The sequence below is a fragment of the Leucopleurus acutus genome (genome assembly GCF_964270905.1).
Source record: "Leucopleurus acutus genome assembly, chromosome: 12".
Taxonomy (NCBI): domain Eukaryota; kingdom Metazoa; phylum Chordata; class Mammalia; order Artiodactyla; family Delphinidae; genus Leucopleurus; species Leucopleurus acutus.
In genome coordinates, this window is record NC_139154.1 from 24,590,944 (window position 1) to 24,605,944 (window position 15,001).

At 48.3% G+C, this 15,001-nt stretch overlaps 1 protein-coding gene across 1 annotated transcript in view; it reads left to right on the forward strand.

Annotated features, from left to right (window-relative positions):
- NCK2 (NCK adaptor protein 2) overlaps window positions 1–14,551 on the forward strand; it is a 38,368-nt gene extending 23,817 nt beyond the window's left edge. Inside the window, exon 3 of the mRNA XM_082852120.1 lies at window positions 13,325–14,551. Within this exon, the coding sequence (XP_082708246.1) occupies window positions 13,325–13,519 (195 nt within the window). The 3' untranslated portion in view covers window positions 13,520–14,551. The remainder of the gene's footprint in view (window positions 1–13,324) is intronic.
- The last annotated feature ends 450 nt before the right edge of the window (window positions 14,552–15,001 follow it).

Sequence of the window (15,001 nt, forward strand, 5' to 3'; positions counted from 1 at the left end):
ACCTTATTTATTGTGTCCGACAGTAGTACTTAGATACTAATTTTTTGTCATACAGCACATTCACGTGTGAAAAGACTTGCTAAAGATAACTTACTGTATATATTGGCCACACTAACAGTCTATTTGGGTTTCATCTCTTACTCTTAAAAAAAAATCTATTAAAATTATTTGGCCAGGAAGAAACAGAATAGAAGGATTAGCATAGTTCCTTGCTATATTTTTCAAATTGCATTTCTTATAGTAATTGGAACTTTTTTTTTTTTTTTTGTGGTACATGGGCCTCTCACTGCTGTGGCCTCTCCCGTTGTGGAGCACAGGCTCCGGACACACAGGCTCAGCGGCCATGGCTCACGGGCCCAGCCGCTCCGCGGCATGTGGCATCTTCCCGGACCGGGGCACGAACCCGTGTCCCCTGCATCGGCAGGCGGACTCCCAATCACTGAGCCACCAGGGAAGCCCTGTACCTGTAGTTTTTAACAGCACACACCCACAGGCAGACCCGGAGTGAGGGACGGGGGGCTACCGCCCCAGCAGGTGCACGTGGGCCCTTCCGGCCCGTGTTTTCTGCCCTGGTTGTGGTTTCTTCCCCTGGTGAAGGGGAAGCGCCTTGTGGGGCGAGGTGAGAAGCCTGGACAGAGGGAGGAACGTTTGCATTCGGCTCTGGTCGGTGCTTGCTGAACATTTCCTTCTTGGAGGCAGGCGGGCCCACCTCTTCTCTCCCCGCTGCCAGGGGTCTTCACCGCGTGTCCTTTGGGAACAGTTCCTTGGCGACTTGCAGAAGAAATTCTACAAGAAGCATTTACGTTTTGGTCTGGAGATGCGGGCAGGGAACGTACTTGCCCAGCAGAGATGGTATCCGAGGCAGCTAACAGTCCCGATATTCAGATACTCGGGAGGCCCGGTGCGTGTACCAGCCAGAGCCGGGCAGAGTCCCTGTTGCATTTCAAGGAGGTTGAGATAGAAAAACGTCAGGTTCGGGGACGATTGTTGCCTGACCCCAGGCCAGAGGGGGGCAACCCTTTTTGGTTCAGGAGCCGGGTCTGAGCCGTGTCGAGGGTGATCTGAACGAAATGATGGGTTCCTTTGTACCCCCGCCGAGGCCCCTCCTCTCAGCATCCCTTCTGCCAGGGCCCCCCTGCCGATTCCTGCAGTAACTTCCAAGGCAGGAGAGCTCGTGTCCTCACCCATCCTGCTACTTCGGTTTCCTCTGTCCAGATTATAAGGTTTCCACCGGAATTACACCAGTTTTTAGCACATAAACTTTTTTAAAAAATGTTTTTTATTGTGGTGGCAAAATATATATAACATAAAAGTTGAACATTTTAATCATTTTCAAGTGCAAGTTCAGCGACATTAGACATTAAGCGTATTCACATTGTTGTGCAAGCGTTACCACCATCCTTGCCCAGGGCTCTTCCGTTTCCCTCACTGGAGCTCTGTCCCCATTGAATGCTAACTCCCCATGCCCTCCCCCAGCCGCAGGCTGTTTTCTACTCTCTGTCTCTAGGAATTTGACTAAGTACCTCCTCGTATAAGTGCAATCATGCAGTGTCTGTGCTTTTCTGTCTGGCTTACTTCACTCAGCATAATGTCCTCAAGGTTCATCCGTGCTGTAGCCTGGGTCAGAACGTCCTTCCTTTTTTAAAGCTGAATGATACTCCGTTGTATGGGTGGACCACACTTTGTTTATCCATCATTTGTCAAAGGACAGGTGGGTTGCTTCCACCTGTGTGTAAGTGTCTGTGCAAGTCCCTCTTTCAGTTCTTGAAGGTCTATACCCAGCAGAGATTTTGGAGCAAACGGTGATTCGTTGGTGAATTTTTTGAGGAACCGCAGTCTGTTTTCCACTGCGGCTGTACCACTCTACCTTTCACCAGCTGTGCGTAGGGGTTCCGGTTTTTACACATCCTTGCCAACAGTTGTTGTTTTGGTGTTTTTGTTTTTTCATAATAACCAGCCTCATAGGTGCAAAGTGGTGTCTCACTGTGGTTCCGATTTGCATCAGCCCAGAGCCTTTCAGTCTCAGCTGCACTCTTGGCCTATTTGTGGGTGTTTCTCATGGTGCTGTTACCAAGCAGTTCCTAAACGTGGCCTCAGTAGCACTGCAAGAGCAGCACAGAGAAATAAAAGAGTCGCCCCACGGAGCTCATAACACAGAAAGCTGTTTTATCATTCTGTTAGATCACCCTCCCTAGTCGTCCAATAGAGCCTTCTTTTATTTTTTTTTTTTATTTTCTTATTTTTTGGCCATGCCACGCAGCACGTGGGATCTTAGTTCCCTGACCAGGGATCGAACTTGCGCCCCCTGCAGTGGAAGCGTGGAGTCTTAACCACTGGACCACCAGGGAAGTCCCAATATAGCCTTCTTTTAATCAAAATTGATTCCCTGTCTGTACTTACACCACAGGCTGTAAATTGATATGTATATATATATATATATATAATATCATTTATTATTGATAAGTCACTCCAGGCATGGCATGGCCAAAAGACAGAGAATGACAAGGGCAGTATTCTAAAAGTCTGTCCTCCGAGGTGTTCCCATTAGCTTTAGGAAATGCATCTGGGGACGCAGGGAGGGATAATCGCACACGCACATACTAACTTACAAACGGACCGTAAACACTTTCGTTGAAAGATTAGGTAGATGGACTTTGAGGGCCTTACTGTGTTTGCTGGTCGATTTCTCTTCACTTGTGTAAACAAGTTTATTTCAGAAGCTAATGAGAGCCATCATATTTGATCATGTCACCTGTGGAATTGGCTTTAGGCCTAGAGAGTAAATATTTCAGAGACACGTTTATGGGAGAATAGAAAATGCCAGTCAGAAGGTAAACTGATGTAAACACAAAGAGGAGAGCTCCTGTATAAAGGGGGAGTCAATTTTGATGAAAAAAGCCTCTGCCGGACGGCTGGGGGTGGCGGTGATCTAATGGGTGATGGACCTGGAAGGCTGGGGGTGGCGGTGATCTAATGGGTGATGGACCTGGAAGGCCACTTTTCTGAGATGAGAACCGGGAGAGTATCGATCAGCGGAGTACAATCTGCCTTCAGCCCACTGGCTCTCAGGTTTCTTTGGCAAAGGAGCTACTTCTCTGGACAAAAGAGTACCTTCCTTAAAGAAGCAAAAAAGAGAGAAAAATTTCCATGTACCAGACAAGGGGGAAAGAATGATGCAGCTTTTGATAAGAAATCGACAAGGTGACCCCTCTTTGGGGGCAGAGAGAGCCTTAAATATTTGTATCAATTGTTGGTGCTTGAAGACCAGCATGACCAGAAATCCACCCAGCGCCCACCTGGGAGGCTCAGTAGGCCACACAAGGGGCACTTCTATTCTCGTCTTGCCCTAAAATCTGAAGTGAAAGATACGTGGACATTTTAAGGTTATTAAAGACTCAGGAGGGCCTGGGAGCAAAGTCCCTGCTTCCTCTATTATTTCTTCACAGCCACGTGCTTAGAAAAAAATCATATGAACACCTAGGCTATTGGGGATGGAGGATGAATCAAAGGATATTGTGGACTCTTCTCAGTGCTCCTTTTTTTTTTTTTTTAATACTGGTGATGAGAAAATCGTGATTCAATCTTGAGTAAAGGAGAGAAATATTTGACCAGGGAGTCTACTTTATAAAAATATAAAGGTGCTTTTCAGCAAGTGTTTGAAACAATGGATCAAGTTGGTGAAGCTGTAGAAATAGTATCAAAGATGGTATAATTGGTTTTCCTTTCTAAAAGTTGTCGTGAGCAGAAATTGCAAAGAGGTAAGATGGAAGAATTACCTGAAGGAACGAATAGTGGAAGAGATGCTCAAAATTGGAGATTCACCTGTCAGTGCACTTATTGAGCACCTACTGTGATCCCGGTGTGGAGATGTGGAGTTCAGTCAGGGTCTAGTACTCAGACGGATTATATTCAAATAGGGGCCTAAAATCTAAAAACAAAAATAGTGATAATAAAAGCCCTGAGAGAGGGTGGTTTTTTGTCGGTCTATCAGCTGTCCTCACACCCCCCTTGGAAAATGACTTCCGAAAATGTCAGGTGAGTGAATGACTTAAACTAACAGATAATTCTTCAGAACCCCAGGTTCAAAACCTGTGAGAATAGAAAAGTCAATTCTTCGAAGAATAGTCCGAGGGAAGGAGAGAACAAGAAGTGATGTGATGTTTGAATTCAATTTGAAAAGTTAGCACAGTATTCTGCAAAGAGAAATTATACCAAATAAGGAGAAAGGGAACCATGGGAACGTTTGGACAGTGGGAAGAAGCAGGAAGATAGGATTGAAGGGAGGACGGAAGCTAGGTGTTCCAAAATTGGAAACAGTTACAGGACCCAGTCCAGGTTTTAGTCCAGCCCAAGACAACTTTAACAACTTGCGGTCCTGTGGTGGCTTAAAAAGATGTCCGCAAATCATCTGATACCCGTCCTTTCAAAGGGTGGAGGTGACGGCCTCCCCGTCAGCAGGGTGTCACTTGATAACTCACATCTGATGAATAGAATGTGGTAGGAGAGGTGGTGGGCGACTCCCGGGACTGGGTCGTACGTGCATGTGGCTCTGCTGCATCTGGGACCGCTTGATTTGTGGGGGGCCGGCCGCCACGTTGTGGAGGTGCTGAGGCAGGACCATGGGGAGGCTGCAAGACCAGGGATGGAGGCCTCCGAGCGGCTCATGTGAGCGGACCACCTTGTATGTGGACCTGCTTCCCCAGCTGGGCCTTCGGATGACCGCAGCCTCCGCCCATGTCTTCCCTACAGCCTGATGGAGCTTGGCGGCCCCAGGTCAGTCAAGGTTTAAGGCACTCCCAAATTCCCAATTAGAAATTGTTATTTAAGCCACTGGGTTTGGGAGAGATTTGTTACACAGCGGTAGACAAATAGTACGAGTAGCCCAGGTAGAAAACAGGACCATAATAAGATAGGAGACAGCAGGAACTGAACATTAAAGTTCAGGAGGTTGTGCTTTGCCCTTTGTGTTTAAAGAGAGAACAGACAGGTGGCTTTCATGTCAGTGATGTTCCTTTCCTTCTGCTGAAACCCAGGAGGAGACTTCAGAGGTACCAGGTGGCAGACGTAGGGGTCGTACAGCCTCAGTCACTCCCGGGCCAGTTCGCTCAGCGACCATCTGTTGAGTGCTTATTATGTATCAGGCCCAGTTTTTTCTCCCAAATATATAAAAATAAGAAAGAAGGAGCCTCTCCCTCAGAACGCTTAGAGCCTCGTAGGAGAGCCATGTAGACAAGCACTGATGACAGTGGTCAGGGTGCAGTGCGGTGTAGTGCTTCTGTGATAGGACGTAGGCCTCTTGTAGGTGATGTGGAAAGTATGTTCTCTGGAGACTTTAACTGAAAGCTGTTTTAAAAAATCGACGAGATGCTGATGGCTGTCTTTATAAAGCTTCATAAGGAGCTTAAAAAAGGGCCACTAGGTGACAGTTTTGCTTAATACGTCCCCAAAGATGTTGTGCTTCTAACATTAGTAGTTTATTCAACTGCCCCAGTCTCTTCCCAGTTTCAGGAGTTATCTCTGTTCCATAGTTGCAAAAACTGAAGAACTGTTGGGAAACTTGCCCAAGGTCTCAAAGCCAGTAAGTAAAGGAGCCAAAATAGGAGAGCAGGCAGCCTGGTAACGGAGCCAGTGACTCAGCTCTCCTGCTTCTCAGCAGCACGACTGTGGTGGAGAACGGGGGCCTGGATGGGCCACCGCCTGCCCGTGTCACGTGACCATCTGCTCATGGTGGACTGGTTCCTTACAGACTGGTGCTTCTTCTGGAAACAGCTAGAAAAGCTGCACAAAACATTGAGACAAACACAGAGCAGCAGAGAAGTAGACCTTCAGTAGTCTATGGTGCTGGGGGGCAGAAATGGGAGGTCAGGCCCCCTGAGGGGGCAGGGCCCCCAAAAATCTATACACTGGGATCAAAGGCAAACTGGGAATAACACCAGACTGTAATCAGTTACATCCCTCATCGAACTAAGGTGCCCTGCCCACCCTGGGTGCAGAAGCAAAGCAAACCCTCTTGGAGGACAGTAATACCATTGAGAACCTCAAAGTGTCTCTTTGATTTTTTTTTTATACACAATATGCAGCATTCAAAGAAAAATTACCAGGAGACAAAACTAGATGACCAAAATCAAAGGCGGGGGGAAGACATTAGAACAGACCCACAGATTTCGAGTTTTTATTTTATTTATTTATAAATTATTTATTTATTTCTATTTTTGGCTGCATTGGGTCTTCGTTGCTACGCACAGGCTTTCTCTAGTTGTGTTGAGCGGGGACTACTCTTCATTGCAGTGTGCGGGCTTCTCATTGCAGCGGCTTCTCTTGTTGCAGAGCACAGGCTCTAGATGCGCAGGCTTCAGTAGTTGCAGCATGGGGGCTCAGTAGTTGAGGCACGTGGGCTTAGTTGCTCTGTGGCATGTGGAATCTTCCCGGACTAGGGTTCGAACCCGTGTCCCCTGCATTGGCAGGCAGATTCTTAACCACTGCGCCACCAGGGAAGTCCAGATTTTGAGTTTTGAAATGTAGTCTTTAAGATATATGGATAAATAGGTTCAAGAAACTCAGCAAGATGAATGTGAGCAGAGAATTAGAAGTAATAAGGGAGAATCAAGTGAGAATCCTAGGACTAAAAAATACAGTAACTGAAATTAAGGACTTGGTGGGTTTACAGCAGATTAAACACAGCTGAAGAAAGGATTAGTAAATAGGAAGATAGCTCAGAGGAAGAGAGATTTTAGGATACACATGCAAAAAAATAAAAGGACAGAAAATACAGAAAAGAGCGTAGAGATTTTGCTACAGACCGAATGTTTGTGTGTTGTCCTTCCCCCCACAACTTCCCCCCTTGTTAAATTCATAGGCTGAAGCCTGATCCCCAATATGATGGGATTGGGAGGGAGCCCTCTTGAATGGGATTAGTGCCCTTATAAAAGAGACCCTCTGCCACATGAGGACACAGTGAGAGGGTGGCTGGCTGTGAACCAGGAAGCAGGTCTTCACCAGACACTGAATCTCCTGGCTACTTCACCTTGGACTTCCAGCCTCCCGAACTGTGAGGAATACACTTCTGTCATTTTTAAACCACCCAGTTTACGGTATTCTGTTGTCGTAAACAGAACTAAGATTTACAGGACCAAGTGAGAGGTTTAACATACATGTAATTGGTGTCCCCAAAGAGGGGACGTCGGGGTGGGGGTGGACAGGAGGGTGGAGCCGTGTTTGAAGAGGGATGTGCCCCCGCCCCATGACTCACTAGTGGCCGAGCCTAGTCTTCCAGTTTCAAGTTCAGCACCTTTAGAACATTTTTCATTGTGACACGTAATACACAAAAAAATTTCATTTAAAAAGTACATGTTGAACCCAGGTCAGGAAGGTCAAAAAATAGGACCCAGGTCAAGGTCAAGAGATAGGACGTTGGCGGCCCTCTGGAAGCTACTCACATACCTGTATGTGCTTCCTGATTGCACTGTACCTCCTGCTAGAGATCACTGCTCCCTTTCACTGGGAGCTGGTCGTTTTCTTTACCGTTTTAGACGTATGTTTGTGTGTTTGGGTTCTGCCTGCTTCTGGTTTGTACAGTTGATATCGCACTGTGGCTGTTCTTACTTTCTTCTTTTGTCCACACTTTGTGAGATCGTTCAGTCCGTGTGGACGCATTCATTTTGTTGTGTGATGAAGCGTCCCCTCCTGTGTTTATTGACTCCTGCGGTGGACGTGAGGCATGTCGGCACCTGGGGCCAGCATGAGTAGTCCTGCTGCACCTGTACACGCTCCTCTGAACCCGAGCACGCCCTGGGGTGAGACAGCCGGGTCCTGGAGAAAGCGCGTCTTCAGCTTCTCGATGGTGCAGAGACCCTGTGTCCAGGCCCGCAGCAGTTCTGGCTCGTGCTCCCACCACCGGGAGGGGTTCCCGGTACAGCTCTCTCCCTGCCTCGGAAGTGACCGTGGCTTGCTGGCTCTGGATGAGGGACTCACCCTGTACCCAGCATGGGAGGCGCACAGCACTCCCTCGTGTGGGCCTGCGTCTCCAGGTCATTCGCGCCCCAGCTGCTGGGCTGGTGGGTTTCGGCCCTCTTTCTCAATGCAGACGGGCCAGCAGACACCTGTCACGGTTCTGTGACAAGCTTAGGGTTAGAGCATCGCTGAGGCCTCCCGCCAGCACCCCCCGCCCGTGCAGGTGAGTGTGGCTCCGGCCTTCCTCACTCGACTCCCGGAGGCCGGGAGCTGAGCCTGGAAGGATCACAGCCCTCGTGTACCGGGCCGATGGGGCCGACTTCTCAGGGATCGTGCGGGGCAGGTTCGTTCCGGGCCTGGAGCAGCCGCGTCTCCGTCAGATCCAGGGGACCGGCTCAGTGTGAAGGGAAGAGAGTCCCTGCTGTCCCTTCTGGGGGCTTCCCCACAGGGACTGGCTAGAGCAGGGCCTGACTTCTCAGGACAGAGTCAGAAGGGCATCCGCCGCCTGGGGGTGAGCGTGGCCCGGCGGGGCCGCCTCCTTCGAGAGGCTGCTTAGCCCGTAGAGCTCATTCCTGTCTTGTCCTTGTGGCTCTGAGCATTTGAAAACACTGCTGGTGGTTGGCTCAGAGCCCATTTCTCAAACTGCACCCGCGTCCCCGGGAGGGCTCCTGAAACACAGGTCTGGGCCCCGCCCCAGAGCTGCTCATCAAGGGTTCCGTGCTGGGGCCTGAGAGCTCGACTTTTCACCTGACAGATTCCAGGAGACGCTTATGCTGCGGTCTTGGGAGCTCAGTTTGAGAACCACTGATCCATTTCATCTTCAGGCTTCGTTTAGAATTCAGTGGTAACACGTAACAGTGCATTTTAGTACGTAGATTGGAACATGTACCCCTGCTGAATTGCGATTGCCCCAAAGGTTCAGCAGCCCTGCTTGACGTAAATTTAGTTCATTCTATGTCCTTAACGTCAAGGTTTCTGCTCAGGAGCCCACGAAATTAAAAATCACTTTCTCTGCTGCATTGGTTTTACTGCTGTAATGCACATACACACATGGCACACCATGATGTTAAATGAAGGAGCTTAAATTAAAAACAAATTCAGAGTCGTCTGTGGATCATGGGGCTTAATTAAAATTGAGCCTATCACATGCCGACTCTGACTGACTCACCTACTCCCTCCCTCCGTACGACGCCACTTTGCCTGTGAATTGATTAAAGTATCTCTAAAAGGAGCTCAGTGCCTGGCTTGTGCTAAACTATAAAACTGAAGTCGCCTTCTGTCTGTATCTGAAGGCACAGACTCATGGCACAGAATGTATGTGCTTATAAAGATTAACAGATGCTCGAAACTAAACGTCACTTCACAAAAACCTGAAGCCCCAGGAGAGAGCTGAGCGGTCCCTAGTGTGTATGTGCTGCTGGACCCAGGGGCGTGGTGACTGCCCACGGAGCTTCTCCTTCACCCACCAGGACTGATCACCGTGTGACAGTGGCCCCAGGGCCGGTGCTCCGGGCCATCCTGTGCAGAGCACCTGTCGGGCGGTACCTGTTTTAGTTTGTTCTGTTTTCAAAACCGTATACAACATGCACCTTGGGCGGGAATACGGAAAACACTGAGGCCAGCTCGCATCCATCGTGTTCAGTTTCTGGAAGATGGTAGTGATTTGAGAATTGTGCAGGGTGATTACCTAGAATGTCCTGTGCCGTTTAGCTGGTTGACAGGGTCATCGTGACATCAGCGTTCGTGATGATTCCTTTTTTTTGAGGGGCCGTCCAAGGCCCCTGCGCCCCATCCGCACTCGCCCTCCTGGGCTGGCTCAGAAGATCTTCACCCCATGGTGATTCATTTCTAAGAGATCAAGTTGGGGAAATAATTTTCAAGTTCTGTGTCTCCTTCCCCACCTGCTCTGGGCCCCTAATCCTCTAATGGCCATGATTCTGAAACTAATACCTAGCCCAAGGCCTAATCAGAGATAAAACTTCCTGTCTCTTCCTGGGTTTCCTCCAAGTCGTCAAGCCCTGGGTTTAGTATGGAGATAAGGTGAGGTTTTTCCCTTAAAGATTTGTTTTTATTTGTTCGGTTTGGGGCAAAGGGACACACAAATACAAACTATAAATCCACGTGTCTCTGAGATGCGTTTCTGCCTACAGCTGTGACAGGTGGCAGCCCGCCCCAGAGCTGGATTTTCTCAGACCCCCATTTCCCTGAGTTGTCATTCATTTATATGGAGTGATCTCTTGTTTTGCAAGATTTGTACACCTTAAGTCGAATGTTTGCAGAGTGGATGGGGGCGGGGTGCTTGCTGGTGTCCTGATGGGAGGAATGCGAAGCAGGGGCCGGGCTGGTGGGCGCTCACCAGCAGTAAATTCCTGGGTTTGGAGAAAGGAGGTAGCCTGGTCTAGGAATTCAGTTTAGACCTGGATTATCCGGCTCCCACCATCCGTAGGGCTCCCTGCGGAACACAGCCGGGGATTGGACGCGGCCCTACCCGGCCTGATGCGTCAGGACGCCTTCTGCTGGACAGTAGCCAAGGGGGGCCGAGCTTATCGGCTTCTCCAGGGTGGTCAGCTTGTGAGCTGAGACCTACGGGAATGGTCGACCAAGGAGGGGGACAAAGGCTGGCTCAAACCACATGAACAGGAGTGAAAATGGGACTGGGGTTGGGAGGGGCATCCTTCTGTCTCCTCGGTCGGATCTGGGGAAGCGGGGACAGGTGACACAGCCCTGGTGGGCCGCGGTGGGTGGCTGGGTTTTATTCTGAGGCCACTGAGGGAAGCCGGTGTCCGTCCTCCTCTCCCTCAGCCGCGCCGGCCACTTAGTGCCTCCGGAGAGGCAGGACCCTCTCCCTTTCTTCACCGACGTCCCCCCTCCCCTCTTCAGCGCTCAGCCACCAGCGCGCCTCTCGGGCCCAGGTCCGGTTTCTGTGGAGGCCTTTCCTGACCTCCCGCCCCGAGTTTAACTGCCCGGTGCCACCTCAGTACTCCCTCCTTTCTCTCTGCAGAACTCAGCACAATTTGCGCCTATGCACCAGCTCCTTCTTTATCCGTTTCCCCCACTGGATGGTCACTTCCAAGAGAGCAGAAGCCCATGCAGAGCATACATGCTGTGCTCTCATGCACACGCAGCCAGGGCATGGCCTGTTTGGTGTGAGTCCGTGTTCAGTAAATAATTGTTTATCGAATCCAGCAATACCTTTTTTCCCCAAAGAATATTCCTCATTCAGTGTCTTACCCTACATATTTTTCAATAAATGAGATGAAAGACTAATTTTAATAAAAGTAATAATAGCTTTCTAAAATATAATATATTCACATATACCTAGGGCACTGACATAATCACAAATTTAAACATTTCTCAATAAAATCTGTATGTGAACCATAGTATAGCCGCCTCTGGGATACTATGAACCATGTTAAAATGCAGCCAGAATTTTCCACTGCTCTTAAAATATTTATTTTTAAATAGCTGAGAATTAGAAAAATTTAAAAATTTTAAATTGACATATAGTTGATGTAAGATATTCTGTAAGTTACAGGTGTACAGTGTAGTCATTCACCATTTTTAAAGGTTATACTCCATTTACAGTTATTATAAAATACTGGCTATATTCCCCTTGTTGTACAGTATATCCTTGTAGCTTATTTTATACCTAAAGTTTATACCTCTTAATCCCCTACTGCTATATTGCCCCTCCCCGCTTCCCTCTCCCCACTGGTAACCACTAGTTTGTTCCCTATATCTGTGAGTCAGCTTCTTTTTTATGTTCGCTAGTTTGTTGTATTTCTTAGATTCCACATGTGAGATCATACAGTGTTTGTCTTTCTCTGCCTGACTTCTTCACTTAGCATAATGCCGTCCGAGTCCATCCATGTTGCTGCAAATGACAAAATTTCATTCTTTTTTATGAATGAGTAGTATTCCATTGTATATATGTACCACATCTTTTTTATACGTTCGTGTGTTGACGGACACTTGGGTTGCTTCTGCACCTTGGCAATTGTAAATAATGCTGCTAAGAAACCCTGGGCTGCATGTATCTTTTTGAATTAGCATTTTGGGTTTGTTTTTTTTTTTTTTTTTTTTTTTGGATATATACCCAGCAGTGGAATTGCTGGGTCATATGGCGGTTCTATTTTTAGTGTTTTGAGAAACCTCCCTGCTGTTCTTCACAATGGCTGCACCAATTTACATTCCCACCAACAGTGCAAGAGGGTTTCCTTTTCTCCACGCTCTCTCCCAACATTTGTTATTTGTGTTCTTTTTGATGACAGTCATTCTGACAGGTGTGAGGTCGTATCTCCTTGTGGTTCTGATTTGCATTTCCCTGATGATTAAACGATGTTGAGCATCTTCTCATGTGCCTGTTGGCCACCTTCACTTCCTCTCTGGAAAATGTCTATGCCGTTCGTCTGCCCATTTTTTTAATTGGGTCGTTTGTTTTTTGATATTGAGTTGTATGAGCTGTTTATATATGTTGGATATATATAAATAACCCTTATTGGTCACATCATTTGCAAATATTTTCTCACATTCAGTAGGTTGTCTTTTCATTTTGTCGATGGTTTCTTTTCCTTTGCTGTGCAAAAGCTTTTAAGTTTAATTAGGTCCCATTTGTTTATTTTTGCTTTTATTTCCTTTGCTTTAGGAGACAGATCCAAAAAATATTGCTACGATTTACGTCAGAGTGTTCTGCCTATGTTTTCCTCTCGGAGTTTTACGGATTCCAATCTTACATTTAGGTCTTTAATCCATTTCGAGTTTATTTTTGTATATGATGTTAGAGAATGTTCTAATTTCATTCTTTACAAGTAGCTGTCCAACCTTCCCAGCACCGCTTACTGAAGAGACTATCTCTTCTCTCTTGTATATTCTTGCCTCCTTTGTCGTAGATTGATTGACCATAGGTGTGTGGGTTTATCTGGGGGCTCTCTTTTCTGTTCCGTAGACCCATGTGTCTGTTTTTGTGCCAGCACCACGCTGTTGGGTGAACTTCTAATAGTGGTAGGAGTTAGAGAAAGTGAAACTTCTAGCTGCTGCCTGTATAGAAATGACTTTTTACAAATTCAAGAAATAGCTTGGGGAAATGAAGATTTAACACCGGTTAACAATGTGGTGCTGTCCATTCCATAGCGAGTCTCCAGGTTTCAAATAATGAAATACATTTAGCACCGAAACCCTACTAAGCAAAGTGTCAGTTTTCTTCACTGCAGAACACGAGCATCTCAGCCGACCTCTGGGGTCGTTGTAAAGACAAGGAGCCGCCCCGGGCATGGACGCAGAGCCCGGTGCCCCGCCCCCAGCCCTGCTCGTGGCTCGTGGCTCGTGGCTCGTGGCCCAGGGCCGGGTGGTAACTGGTGTCCTCTTTCCTCTGCAGCCCAGTGACTTCTCCGTGTCTCTCAAAGCATCAGGGAAGAACAAGCATTTCAAGGTGCAGCTGGTGGACAACGTCTACTGCATCGGGCAGCGGCGCTTCCACACCATGGACGAGCTGGTGGATCACTACAAGAAGGCCCCCATCTTCACCAGCGAGCACGGGGAGAAGCTCTACCTCGTCCGGGCGCTGCAGTGAGCCCAGTGGACGCGCCCCGGAAAGGCGCCCCGGCCCAGGCCCTCCCGCAGGCCCGCTCCCGGTGGCCGCCCCATCCTTGCTCTCTCCAGCTGGTTTCCCTTTCTGTCCGGGTTGGTTCGTTTGCCATCCGCCCTCCTTTGCCGTCCCAGGCCCTCCTGGACGGTTTTGGTGACGGGGAGGTGAAAGGGGGCGAGTCAGATCACTTTATTCCTTCTCCGTGGGAGCCAGCCTTAGTCTGTTCAAGTCGCTCGTGCCAGCCAACCCCCCCTTTAAAGACATCGGGCGCGGTTTGGGTGCACCGGAGCCGCCCTTACTTCTGTGAGCCACAGCGCACGGGCCCTGGGTGGCACCTGCCCAGGGACCACCTGTCCTGGTCCCGGCATCCCTGGATCTGTGTCATTTGCGTTCACACAGCTCCCAGACTCTCCGGGGGTGACCCCGGGCACTCGTAGCAATACTGGAACCACCGGGTGAGACGGGAGGGAAGAAGCTGTCCAGTGCCTTTGGGGCTGCACCTGCAATAAAGAAAAGAGGTCCTGGAAAGTCGGTCCGGAGACTCGGAAAGACAGAGGTTTCGGAAATGTTCCCCCAAGAGATGCCATCTGCATATAGTGCTTTTTCCTCTTGCCCTGCGGCTCGTTTCAATCTCACAATGATGTATTTAATTCTCAAAGTAATATGTATCTATAGCCATTTGTTGACACTAATACAGATGATTAAGGAAAACAGCTGATCTTTGGGAAAGGGGAGCGACCAACACTTCACACACACATACACTATATATATATATATATATATAAAATTTGCTTTACAGGGAAATTTTTCAGGGTTTACAAAAGGATATGTGATTGGTAGTAGGAGACACAGAATGTTTATGAAGAAATTGCATTTTCTTTTTTCTTTACATTTGAACTCCTTTATAGTTTAAATATACACTCTTGAGATGGGCACATTCCTACAGCTGAGGAAGGGGTCTTGAGACCTCCTAAACTTGCATACTCAGTTTTTTGGATATTGTAATAAAAAAGTATTATGACACGACTCTGTGTGTGTTCATCTGTGGCAAAGCTCGGACTCAGCGATGGGACAGGAGCCCCTGCAGCCTTTCCTGAAATTCTCAGTGCCCGAAGTGGGGAGCGTTTCTAGAGAGGTATTCTAACAAATTTATTACTCGTGTGTTTTCTTTTTCTACCGCCGCATTTTTGTATCTTGAAATAATTTTAATTAGAGCGACTCCAAGAGAAACCGGAATCTCAAGCTTGCCTTTACCCTTACCTTCACTCTTTGGAAATTATCTGTTAAAAATATTTCACCAGACTGTTGTCAGCTAGCCCTCCCTCCCCCAGCTTTCCTCTCCCCCCCCCCACAGCTTTCCTCTCCCCTGTCCCGCCTGCCTTCCGTGCGCTCGGGAAAGCCTTTGTCGAGCCCCCAAGGGCACTGGGCACCGGGAATACAGAGCCACAGGGCGCGGCCTTGGCAGCC